Below are 13,846 nucleotides of genomic sequence, written 5' to 3' on the forward strand. Positions count from 1 at the left end.
AATTTACATTTGGTTAAGGTACAAATAAGCTGTGTTCTATAATGTGTATTCTTTTGGGTTGAGTGTTTGTAATGTCTTTCTAGAAACCTAGATTGCATGCTCTGTATTATGTAACAAATTAACAATTGTTCAGAGCAAGTTCTCTTTGTCTGCATAAACTGAGCTACAAGTACAGTAAATTCTTTATAAAGGTTAATGGGTAGCATCTGAAAACATGGGAAACAATTTAAAAAATGGGTGGTGACATTCTTTAAAATGCTTCTGAATTTCAGTTTAAATTTCTTCCGCAATTATATGCCTTTGTTTTAAAATGCTAGTGAGCCACATTGCTGGTTGCTTGACTAAAATTAATTAAAGTAAAAAATCTCCACTCTGTGATTGTCCCATTTCTGTCTGCAGTTGCATATCTTCATTTGGAACCTCTGTCAGTTAATTATTTACAATGCTGGAAAGACAAATTATTTTGTATCCAAGTTATAATTAGGAGGGCGCCTCTGAACGTTACCAAAACCTTCCAACAACAACCTGTAAGGAGGATTTCTTTGTACTATGTAGATGAGACTACAGTGGGATGTGTGGCCTAGTGGAAAAGGGAATTGCAGGCAGGGAAAAGTGGTATAAGTCTGGAGCATTCCTTGCCAAAAGCACCTCAAAACAATATTTCTTAAACTTTTTTTTCTCGTGACCCAATCTTGCCCTTCTTAGTGTCTTCAAGACCCAGTACATGACAACCATTTGATTTGGGGGATTGTTTGGGGTTTAGGGGAGAGAAATCCTCTGTTGTGCCATTATGGGACGATAGGCATCACAGTAGGTGGTATGATACTGAAGTACTCTGCTTGTATTGTTTAAAGGCTGTCCCTTCATGCAAAAGTATAGGAGTACTCTTATTACTCACAGTGTAAAGGAGTTTTAAGGTAATAGAAGAGCTGAATATAAGATTCTATATGTGATACTTGAGCCAATACAGTTTTTAGTCAGCTGAGGTTGTAATATAATCATTGTATTTCAGCTGAGATAGAACTTATTCACCTGCAGTTTGAACTTGCATTCTGTTAAAAATGAATCATTGAACAGAGAGAATTACAGTTATCCAGACAAGAAGTGATAACTTATCATTTGAATTATTTCTTAAATTAGAGTTAGCAGATTTCATCAGTTATGTAGGTTTATTTTTATAATCACCATTAGCTCATTTGTGTATGCTGAAACTTTGATGAAAACTGACCTCCTTGCAAACTGCTGTTAGCTTAATTCCAGTTGTTTTTGACAACAAATAAAGCAGACAGATGCTTCTGGTTAGAACATTAAAAATTCAACCATACAATGAAAATGATTTATTTTATATTTAAATGATATAGATCACTTTAAAGAGATCTGTTTTGACTTTCCACTACAAGTTTTTTTTCTTTAATCAGTTTCAAAAAAGCCAAATTAAATCCACTGTAATTCAAGAATAAAATGTGAAAACTTTCTAGGGGGTGAATACATTTTATAGGCACTGTATGATATAACTAATACATAGTAATAACATGTACTCATTCAACTGAAAGGATATTGAGACTTTTTGTATTTTCCAATACAATTACATAATCATGAATGATTAACAAAAAAACATAACATACTGTACAAAATATGTGATATTCGAGGAGGTGCATGTTAACAAGCTTGCTTGAGAAGGAATATTAAGCAGTCAACCTTTAGCTCCATTCATAAGTTTTCATTAAAGCAGAAAACAAAACATACTAAAATTGGTACATACTAAGAACAGTGGTGGGCCGTCAGGGCCTGCAAGGCCTTCTTTGCTGGCCTAAAAAAATATCTGAATCACAAACTGATGTTAATTATATTTTGTCCATGAATACTTATTAAATAATTCCAAATAGTCTGTCCTCTTCTTTTCATAGCTTTTCCGATGGTTGTGCTGCTTCCAGACATGTATTTTCGTATTAAAGCATTTAATAAATCACATTTCAGCCATCATTTGTTGCCAGGCAGGGTCAAAGTCAAAGAAGTCTGCCCGGAGGCCTTCACAATCCGTTCTGCAGGCCCTCTAACACAAAATAAATGTCGATTAAACTGTTGCTTCAACCAATCAGATTTTGAGTTGGTGTCACTAGGGCCCTCTAGCAGGCGTACGGCAACGTCACCGTATTCAGACCCGTTGATTGGATAGGATGGTGTAATAGAAAAATCTGAATGAGAGCATGGGGCAGCTGTACACATTGGTATGTTTGGTGGTGACCATTCCTGTGTCCACTGCTTCTGTCGAGCGGACATTTTCAGCCCTAAAGCGAATTAAAACTTATGCCAGAAATACGACAGGGCAGGTTCGACTTTCAGCATTAGCTTCGATGGTGATAGAAAGGGACTTCGTGATGGAACTGAAGCGCATGGATAATCTGTACAACAGAGTAATTGAACTGTTTTTGAAGAAAGAGAGGAGGATGGATTTTGTTTACAAATAATCAGAATTTTTGGTGAGTAAAATGTTGCGATTTTTCTAAATAATATTGCAGGTTTATGAGTTATTATTGATGTTTTTTATGTGTGTCGTGGCTGTAGCTCCAGTAGAAAGGAACTTGTTCACCCCTGGTTTGTCTATTCAATAAAGGCATTTATTGTGGCTACAGGAGTTATCTATCTGCGATGCAACAGCTCTTTATACTGTATTTCTGCATATTAAGATGGTTTTTATAACCATAAATTAGTTTTAGAGGGGTGGGTTGATTCAGACGGAGCACTACTGAAGGCCTAGGTGTGAAATGCACGGTTCGCCACTGATTAAGAATATTACTAAAACTTGTGCCACTATGTTTATAGTAACAGTTTGATAAACAACTCTGGTAATATTGGCATATGATAATAACATTTAAATTCAAGTTCTAGTAGAACTTTATTAACAGACCTTTTGGATTTAATTAGTCAGTGATGTTATTTTTGTCCATTCTTAGTTTGCAAAAAGCCAGGTGGTGACACTCCCTGAGAAATACTTTAAGGGAGCAGTGATGTTAATACACTGTCAGGGTTCCCACGCGTCCTGGAAAACCTGAAAATTTTGAGGGTTATTTTCCAGTCATTGAAATGACCTGGAAACTGATCGAAATGGCCAAATGTCCTGGAAATAATCTTTCTTGTCCTGGAATTTTATTTCTGTTTTCGCTTTTTAATTTTTCTGTTTGAAACAGCTTGCTGTTCGTAAGTCTAGATATGATGACAGCTGAGCTAGGTCCGTGGCCTCTGCTGCGCAATATCTCCACCTACTGAGACATGTATAGGCAATTATATTTATAAATGATTCTTTGACTGGTGGCTCATTTGATGGAGTATTGCCAAAGCCCCTCTTGCAGCATTGCAGAAATGCCAGTTTTGTTTAATACAAACATTGTACATACATTTATTTGATACAAACAATGACATAATATGTAATATGCAAGTAACTTTTACTGAAATTAGGTCACTATGGTAGCCTATTTCATGGTGTGATCAACAGCTCTATACTGAACATGGAATTGCTCAGTATATGTCAGTGTTTGGATAGTTTTCCACAATCCAAGAGGCATTTATTTCTTTAAAAGAGTTTTGCAGTTTAAAACAGTGTGTAACAAAAAGAGGTCAAACAACTCCATTATACATCAGTGCATTAATTGGTGTTGCCTTTATGTAATTTAGCATATTGGTGACACTAAGTCCCTGCATAATCAAAGAGAAATTAAAATGGCGTTAAGCCTGCGACTAAAGTGTATGACTGTATGACCAGATCCTGTCATGAATTTCCGGAAAAAGCTCCTGGAAATGTCCTGGAAAATGATTCCTTAAAAAGAGTGGGAACCCTGACTGTCCAAAGATGAGGTTCTTAAAAATAATATAATTTTGTAATTGGATATTGGTGAAGCAAACTCAATACTTGCATATACCTTTAGGTATATAGTTTCATATTTATTAAATCCCATTTAAATTAATTCCCCAGTTGTGTTTGTATGGTGGGGTGATTTGACCAACATCTGAGACAAGAAGATTGATGTGCAATTCTTAAACCTAATCACAGAAATAACATCAATTCTTTTAATTTTATTAATCAGAAATGACATTTTGATTACAATACATTTTGGATGGACTTTTAATAATGTAATAGCATTTGACATATCAAAAAAGGTCATAAAATTTACTTAAAACATTTAAAAGATGAGACATAAGAATAGTGTTATGGTTAGTGCTATGGCATAACAGATTTAATGTTCAAACTTGTGTTGTCTCTTTGTCCGCTTATAATTTCTCCTCGATATTTCATAGCCATGTTATGTTGGTTGGCATTTGGAACTTGTCCATGTGTGAATGATTGTGGGCATTTGCATGACTGTGCCCTGGTATGAACTTCCATTAATTTAAAAGTTAATAACTAGTCACATTTGAGTCAATGTGTAACGATCCGCTTTATAGTTGTAAGCCTGGATAATACTTGGAACAGTATTCTGCTGCCATCTATTGGATAAAATAATATGCTGCATAAATTCATTAACATTTCTATGCAGTTGCTTCTCTAAAGTAACTTATGCATATTAATGAGTGTGGCACAGCCCCCAGCTTTTAAAACACATTGGCAAACAAAAAAGCTTTAAAGGCAGCTGTAGAACAAATTAAAATTGAACCATTGCTCGACTCGAACTCAAGGACTGACTCCTTCTAGTTCAATAGCTTTTCCGGTGTTTAGCTTCCTCAATAGGCTCCTTATTTACTCTTAGGTTATGGACAGTCTACACTGACAAGTCCACCTCTGACCATCAGTGTGGACTGCCCCAAACTGAAGACAAAGGAAGCTCTTAAGGTCTGTGCTGGCGAACTTTGTGGAGTCCTTTGTTACCTGTTCAGTCTGTCCGTAAGGCTTCAGAAAGTGCCATGGCTATAGAAAACACCCTGAATTATTCCTATTCTAAAAAAAGATGGTCACATCTTCACTTAATGAATACAGACTAGCAACACTTGCGTCTTGTATCATGAAGACCTTTTGAGAGACTGATCCTGGACTATATGAGGCTTCTGTTCCAAGAAAATAGATAAGAAAGGGAGAGCAGGCTCTTTTTTCTTTAGGAGACTATGTGCCTTTAATGCGTTAAGTGACATCTTTCACATCTTATATAACTGGTGACCAATGTGATTTTATACTCTGTGGTGTGCTGGGCTGGTAGCATCACTTCAAGAGAGGCCCAACAAATCAACAAGCTATTTAAAAGGGTGGTGAAGGAAAGAATTAAAACAAAACTGAGTGCCATTATGAACAATTTTGCTCATCCCCTCTCTGACACACACAGTACTTAGGTCATTAGACATTGACACAGAAAGTGAAACTGATGAAGGATATGGTATACTGTACAATCAATCTGCCATGATATGCCTGATGAATTTGGTTGTGCAAAGTTTTATCGTGGTGCGATAGTAACCATGTGATAAACAGATAATATAATTAGGATCAAGTGCAAGAACAAATAAAATGTTTGCTCCCAAAGTATGGTCACAGTGTGTCAGCCGTCAATGTTCTCGTCAGGGGAAATTGGTCTGTGGAAGCCAATACAAAGGGCAGTGTTGATCGTGCGTACCAGGCATTGATATTCTACCCTCTTATGTGCAAGTAAAAGAAAAAATATCATAAGAAAAGTGCGTAAAGAAACACATTTCTAGTGTCCTGATTGCAACATTAGGCTGTGTGTTGTTGAGTGTCTCAAAACACATCATACAAAGCATGTGTATTAAATCTGCATCAGTGTAATGGTGGACACTAGACATACCTTTTCTGCTGTATATTAGGTTGACGTTTTGGTATTTACATTGTTCAATTACATGTAATAACATTTTTTATTGTTGGTAAATATTCAACATTTTTGGCTTATTTTTCCTGTGCTTCTGAAAAGAGCATAACAAAATAAATGGATGGATGGAATTTTCCATGAAAAATGTGACAACAAAAGAACAAAGTTTTTCATCTAATTATAAGATTTCTGTTATTTTGCAGGTGTCACAGGAAACATGAAGGTAGAAGTTAGAAAGAAAGGTCGACCCAGAGCTGAAAACCAAGAGCTCCGGAGTATTCCCGTAAGTAAATAAAATAGAATTATAAGAGAGCTGAACTGTCAACCCATTTGACTCATTTGCATGATGTGAGATTTTCCACACAATGTCCAAATGTCTAAAATTATATTAAATGTTTCCATAAACATTTTGTTTAGAGTATTCATAAAAGCACAGACAGTTTTATATTTAATATATTTATAAACTTGACATATGATTTAAAAAATGTTACCAACTGTAATAATATTATACTCAACAGAGTTAAGAGTATTTGTTTAAGAAATTTAACAAATATGTGCAGCTTATAATGCATATCATTAATAGTGAGATTCTTGTCCTTAAAAGCATTGAAACAATAAATAAGATTATTTTGGTATTAACAAATGGAGCATCTCGTGTCATCACAGGTGTATACAAGCCAAGTAACCCCTTCGTTTGAGTCTTCCCTAAATGTTTTCCTACTGCAACTGTTGATAACGCTGCCAGTCCTCCCACATCCCACAATGTTATATGTGAAATTGTGGATGTGTGTGAAGTCCCCCTCAAATTTTCAGAAATTTGGTATTCAATTAGTACAAAATATCTCATCTTGTGACATCCCTTCTTTGAAATACTGCCATTCAGAAGTTATTGATAATGTAAATTTATCAAATAATGTTGTAGGTTTGTCATGCAAACATAATAGCAATCAAAGAAAGTGTTGTACTTGTAAAATATTTTTCAGTTTTTATCAAAAACTGTTACATTTTCAGTAGTTTGGTATCAAATTAGTAACAAAATATCTGTTTTTGTGATATCCCAAATTATGAAGGGAAACACCAGACTTGTGTGGTTACTTGTGGATGCTATTCATTGACCAGGGATGCAGAATGATCAGAATATTCCTGCTTCATAAATAACTGAGTGATAAAGGTGCTATATATGCGCCCAACCCGACACAGATTGGACACGGAGGCACACGTATATAATAAATACATTTTTATTTTTCTTCAGCTGGAGGGCACATCTTCCCCGTGTCCCCCAGCCACAATACAGTCTTAGAGTACCAACACACAAAAGTAATGCACTCTTCCTCTGCACCACCACTTCTCCCAGGCAACCTTGTCCACCTCCACCCGACTTTGACCGCTGAGTGGTGGTTACTGGCTCCTTTCATTGGGCATTGATTGCTTGATTGTCAACATCCAGCTGCACTTCTGGGTGTTGCGAAACCAGTGCCCAAAAGGGTCCAGCAGCTCCTGCTGCAGCACCCCCTGGTGGCACCTGCAGAACCCAACAGAGCTGCACAACACTCCAACCTCCATGAAGCCCTGGGGGAGTCCGACACACTGCTGCAACCCAGGGTGGCTGCCATCTAGCGTCCAGGGGGAGATACTGTGTTACCCATGTTTGCTCCCCTGGAACATATGCTGCAGGGGTGTCCCGGCCGGGCATGGGCCCCGGCTATCAGTCACAATATATATAATCTGTTCAGATACATCCGTTTGGATATGTAGGTCGGTTCAGATCAGACAGAACTTGAAGTTAGTAATTTGCTTAAAATGTTATAGGTTTGGGTGCTTGTATCTTATCAATATATGACAGAACTTGTGTACAGATGCCACAGTTTTTGTTTTCTTGTGCAGTATTTGGCAGAACTTTTAATTTGTACACGATAGTACTGTATATTAGATTTTTCTAACATACTGAACTATAATTCTTGTTTGTATGCTGCGCAATTCACCTTACAGCAGGGCAGTTTATGTTTATGCAGACTGTAATTTTCATGCCCTGTATAGTTCAATTATGATTAGTATTTTATTCACTTTGGATTCCTATCTTGTTTACATTAAATTCAAGAGTCTGTTTAAAATGCTCTCATTATAATTGTTTTGTTGGTCATAGTGCAACTTTTTGTGTCAATCCTGTAGGTTATTTTGAAATGGTTTACTCATACTTGCACTGTTTGATATCAGTAATACTTTGAATTTGATTTAACATTTTTGGTTTATTTTACTTCAGTTTTAAGTAAATAAATGAAACCTGTTTTCCTTAATTGTTGTTTCCATTATTCTCATTAGTAAGCTACAATTAATATCCTATTAACAAGACCATGCTAGATCAATAAGACCTTTACAAACAAATATTTTCTGATTATTGTTATTGTCCCAGAAAATATCGAGATATAATTTTTTGCCAATATCAAGCACCCCTCTCTATGTTTAATTGTTTTTACTTAGTACTACAGTTGAAAATTTTTCATTTGTTATGACTTTAAAATCACCATTTTGAAGAGCCTTTTCTGCAATGCCAGTTTTAGCTACCTTAGCCAACAAGCATTTAACAAGCAGTCTCTTTCTTATGTAGCCTGGAATCTGGTTAACATCCGAAGCTTCTCCGTTGTGATTTGCAACGTGCTGTATAAACCACCACAAATGAGTAATACAACCACGATGAATTCCTTTATCTGTTGATGTATATTATTAGTAATGCAACCACGATGAATTCCTTTATCTGTTGATGTATATTATTAACAGTCTGAACTGAAATGTCAAAACAAAAAAACATAAAATGACTGTTCAAACTTTGGCGATCCAATTCCTCCTCCTCTCACAGTAACACAATGAACATTGGGTACGATGCTAAATTACAACAACTTACATATTCATGCACCGCTCAATATAAAAATACAAAAAAATAAAATAACATACCTGAAATTTTAAAACAGGAAACATTCCTCCTATTAACAAAAAATATGTGGAAAAGCCACATAAAACACATAACCAAAATTAATATAAAATCATCTGGCCCACCCCAGCCGAACCTGACACAGACACGTGTGGGGCACAGGTTCATGGCACACAAGTTTTTTTTTTTTTTCCTTGTGGGAAATGCCTTCCCCGTTCCCCACAAGTATAACACAGTCCCGGCACAAGCACAGCACAAACAATGAATCCCTTCCTTTATTCTTTTCCTTCTCCTCCTTCACTCCTTGGGTCAAACTTCGTCGCTCCTCCTCCCGACTCTGGCTCCCCGAGTAGTGGCTGCTGGCTCCTCTTATAATGCACCTGGAAGTGCTCCAGGTGTTTGATTACTCGTTTCCGGCAGTACTTCCGTGTGTGGCAGAAGAACTGCCCATAAGGGCTCAGCAGCTCCTGCTGCACCACCCCCTGGCAGCGCCTGTGGATCCCAACAGGGCTGCACCATACTCCAACTCCCATGCAGCCCTGCGAGAGTCTGAGGCACTGTTGCAACCCAGGGGGGTTGCCATCTAGCATCCTGAGGGAGGTAACGCTCTGGCCACACTTGCTCCCCCGGTCTTCCTAGCGTGAAGGCGTCCCAGCTGGGCAAGAGCCCTGGCCGCACGCTACAATCATTCAAAACAGCAAGAATTCTCAACACTGAAAAGATAATATTACTATTGCTGTCACATACAAAAAAAATTAACTTGAGCAATTTAAAATACTTTAATTAATTTTACTGTGTTCTTACCTCCCCTCGCAATAACACAATGAACACTGGTAGAGGTTCAGACTAATGACATAACATAACACAATAAATGGCGTAGAGAAATATAACATTAACAGAAGAGGAAAACCTACAACATAATGGGTTTGATGAAGCTCCAAATAACGAAGCTTAGTATTTTAGACACCTGTTACACTCTGAAATAAAAAAGGAAGCTTGGGAAGAATGTTCTTCTTGACAATATTAATTCTCCCTGCTAATGGGAGATGAAGGGTAGACCACCTGTTTGCATTGTGTTTAATTTTTTTCCAAGCAGCTAGCAAAATTTTGTTGAAAAAGATCTTTGTATTTACTTTTGATGTTTACCCCTAGGTATTTAAACTAATATGCTAAAATAAATGGAAGGTGTCCAGTCTAATATTGTGTGCTAGAGAGTTCACTGGAAGAAGCAGACTTTTATTCAAATTAACTTTTGAGTCCAGATATCTTTTGAAATTCTGCTAGTGTATTGTGGGCTGCTGGTACAGAAGTATTTGGGTCTGATATATACAGTACTATGTCATCTGCATATAGTGATATTTTCTGCTCCAGTCCTTTTCTGGTAACCCTCTTTATCTCTGATACATTTGAAAGTGAAGAGCCAATGTCTGTATGGTGATTGCACAGAGCAATGGTGATAGGGGGGCATCTTTGTTGAGTTTAAAGTAGTTTGAAGTAAGTTTGTTAGTACAAACAGAGGTATCGGAACTGGTATAAAGTAGTTTGATCCATGCACTTGTATTTGGGCCAGACCCATATTTATGCACTGTGGTGAATAGGTAGTCCCATTCAACCCTCTCAAATGCTTTTTCTTTGTCCAAAGATAATAAGATCTCTGGTGTGTTAGATTTTCTTGGGTGATTATATATTACATTAAACAAATGTCGAAGATTAGATGCTAAATGTCTGCCTTTAATAAGTCTGGTTTGGTCTTGTGATATTACAGAAGGAAGTACTTTCTTAGACTTTCTAGATAGAACTTTGGAGAGAATCTTAACATGATTATTCAGAAGTGAAATTAGTCTGTATGATGCACACTGTAATAAGTTGGTGTTTTTTTTTTGGAAATACTAATTAATGCTTCAGGTAGAATTTTGTTGTCTTTTTAGGTTCTATAAACATTTCTAATAGTAGTGGAGCTAACTTATTTGAAAATATTTTTAAAAATTCCACCCATCAGGGTCTGCTGCTTTCCCACTTTGGGGTGAGTTTATATCATCTAGTAGTTCTGAGAGTATCAGAGGTTTGGCCAGTTCCTCAGCACTAAGAGTATCTAGCTGTGGTATTTGTAATGAATCAAAAACTCATTAGATTGTGTGTTTATCATCTTTAAACTGGGTAGAATGTAAGGACTTCTAGTATATCTAAATGTGTGGGCTGTGACCACCAAGGAGCGACAGAAAACCTCATACCACAGACACAGTTAAGCACTACGTGTTGTTAGGATCAAATAATAGCTTTTTATTCATTCTAGGCACTTCTCCCCAATCATCTGATCAGTAACAAGCCACAAGTATACAATAAGTTAAACAGTTCTCACAATCCTCTCTCCTTCTCTCCTCCATCTGAATGTTGCTCGCTGACTCTGACCCACTGGAACTGAGGATGCGGGCTCCATTTACATCAGGTCTGGGAATGCTTCCGGTGCCACTCCATGTCTGCCGGGAAGCACTTTTGGGCCATAAACAAATAGTGAGGTCCTTCCCTGACAGAGCCCTCTAATGAGACCCAGGGATGCTTAGAGTGCTACATTTCGCTTACAGTGCTGCATTTCCGGACTCTAATTCCCAAGCACCCTTGTGGGTGTCCCAGCTGGGTTACTATATGAGGACCACTGCTACCTTGTGTATGGGGAATGGAACCACTCCCAAATCTCCGCTTCCGCTGGTCCATCAATTATTTCATGTCAGCTGTACACAAAGTTATTTCTCTGATTGGCTGGCTACTTTGCTTTTGTCGTTGCACTGGCCTCCCTTCCGGGTTATGTATTTTGCCCCATCTCCTCTAGGATGCCCGTTCTCCTCCTGCCGGGTTGTTTTTTTATGGTCAGTGATTGGTTTTAATAAGAAGGTAAATTAAGGTGAAGCAGCTCTCCGATAAGCATGTTTATGATCCACTGTATAACTCAAAGCCAAAAGAAAGTGGCAATTTACCTATTCATGATGTGTTTGTATTTGCATAAAACAGTATAAAAGTAGTTTTAAGAACTTATCAATTATTCTAAACTTAATCAATGCTACCATTAATCACTGACAGTTTGTCTGGACAGATTTTAAATCTACTTCAGGTTTATTTTTATGCTTTGATCAACAATAAGGAAAAAACATAATGTAACAGCCAAATGCACAAATGTTTTCCTGAATACACATATTACTTTTGCAGTGAGCTGGCGCCCTGTCCGGGGTTTGTTCCTGCCTTGCACCTTGTGTTGGCTGGGATTGGCTCCAGCAGACCCCCGTGACCCTGTGTTAGGATATAGCAGGTTGGATAATGACTGACTGAAATATTACTTGATGTATCATTAGGTATAGTATTGCAAACCAAAGGAATAAATACATGATATTGATATCAAGTGGATAACACCAAACTTATGATCATTTTACAAAGGTGCTTTCTATAGCCAAGAACAATTTAAAGGCACTGGGTGAATACAGACTCTGAACCTGAAGCATTCCTTTTTGGACTATTAATTGCAGTACATTTTTTTCCACTTTTATTCCTTTCCTTCTGCCTGCATTTTAATTGTGTTGTTCACATGTATCAACAAATTGCCTGGAGTAACATGCTTAACATCTTACTTTTTGCTCTGTAGGCAAGCATGGTGGCTCTGTGGAAAGAAGAGTTTAAGATCTGCTCCCGTGTAAAATGTCCCAACTCTGGGTGCTGGCTTGAATTCCCAAGTATCTATGGACTAAAGTACCATTACCAGCGTTGCCAGGGGGTAAGATTTAGTTACCAACTGAACATCTACCTTTAGAAGAATGTGAGAGAACCTCAATTAAATATTTTACTAAATTCTTCTTGGTAAACCTTACTACTGTACGTTTATCTCATGAGAAAGACTTTTTAATAGGCAATAAGTATGAATCGCATTGCATTTTTTTCTTTAAAGAAGCATCTTTAAATGAGTGCTTGGAAATCTTGACAGGAATATCCTAGATATCTTATACTGTGTCTAATATGTTATGTGTAGCATGTAATTATTGCAGAATGCTAGTCAGTCTCTTCTTTCTTCTGCTTTCTCTTTCTCTTTCTGTTTGTCTCTCTCACTGCCATCTCTGCACTCTATCTTCTGGTCACCTGCCACTACATGTAATTTACCTACCACTTATTTTGCTCTTTCTTGTTTTAAACTAACATATCTCATCGGATTGGCAATGGATTTTATAAAGTGTATTTTCTCTAAATATTCAAATTGTCATACCTAATTCACAAGTCAGGTCAGGTTGGGAAGCATGCACTGGCGCAGCATGTTGCTGCATCCACCACATAGTGAAATGGCTTTGGATCCCGGTTGGAAGGTTCAGTCCTATCCTTTGGAAATGACTATCTATTTGCCGCAGTCAGGTGTTAAGTGGGCATCCCTTGGCCTGGTCCAGCCGCTCAGGTTCTCAGCAGTGAGGATCCTGAAAGCTGGATCACACTCGGGGGAATTGCACTACATAGCCATAGTGGTATAACTGATGCTTCCTCACAATGCAGGTAATGCGCTTCATTTGGCACTCCATGAGCAAACACTCGTTCAACACAAAGTCAAACCAGTAGAACCCAAGGATTCTCCGAAGAGACACAGTAATAAAGAAGTCCAGTCTTCTCAGGTCACTGGATGGCGTCCATGTCTAGCAACCACATAGCAAGACAGGAAGCACCAGGACCCTAAAGACATGGACCTTTGTCCTTTTGCAAAGATATCAGGAACGCCACACACCCCTTTCCTGCGACTTCATAACCCGCCATGCTCTCCCAATCCATCTAATGACTTTATAGAAGAAGTCACCAGAGACATTAATGGCGCTGCCAAAGTAAGTATTCCTTTCAAAGAGGTCGACACTCTCTCCACAGACAGGCACACTGCTTATGGCTGTGCCCAAGGGATCATTAAAGGCCTGGATCTTCATTTTTATCCAGGACACTTGGAAGCCCAGATACTCAGACTCCTCACTCAGAACCTCCATTGACGAAGATTATAGCATCATCAGCAAAGTCAAGATCAGTGAATCTTTTTTCACCAATAGATGCCCCACAGTCGCTGGACCCCATGACCCGGCCCAACACTCAATCCATGCAAGCATTGAGC

General features: G+C 37.9%; 1 protein-coding gene across 1 annotated transcript in view; it reads left to right on the top strand.

Annotated features, from left to right (window-relative positions):
* The window catches only part of znf512b (zinc finger protein 512B), a 99,377-nt gene that overhangs the window by 21,567 nt on the left and 63,964 nt on the right, over window positions 1-13,846 (top strand). The window contains exons 2-3 of the mRNA XM_028811644.2: window positions 6,008-6,087; window positions 12,362-12,490. Of these exons, the coding sequence (XP_028667477.1) occupies window positions 6,022-6,087; window positions 12,362-12,490 (195 nt within the window). The 5' untranslated portion in view covers window positions 6,008-6,021. The remainder of the gene's footprint in view (window positions 1-6,007; window positions 6,088-12,361; window positions 12,491-13,846) is intronic.

This window comes from Erpetoichthys calabaricus, chromosome 10 (assembly GCF_900747795.2).
Source record: "Erpetoichthys calabaricus chromosome 10, fErpCal1.3, whole genome shotgun sequence".
In the NCBI taxonomy this organism is placed as follows: Eukaryota; Metazoa; Chordata; class Cladistia; order Polypteriformes; family Polypteridae; genus Erpetoichthys; species Erpetoichthys calabaricus.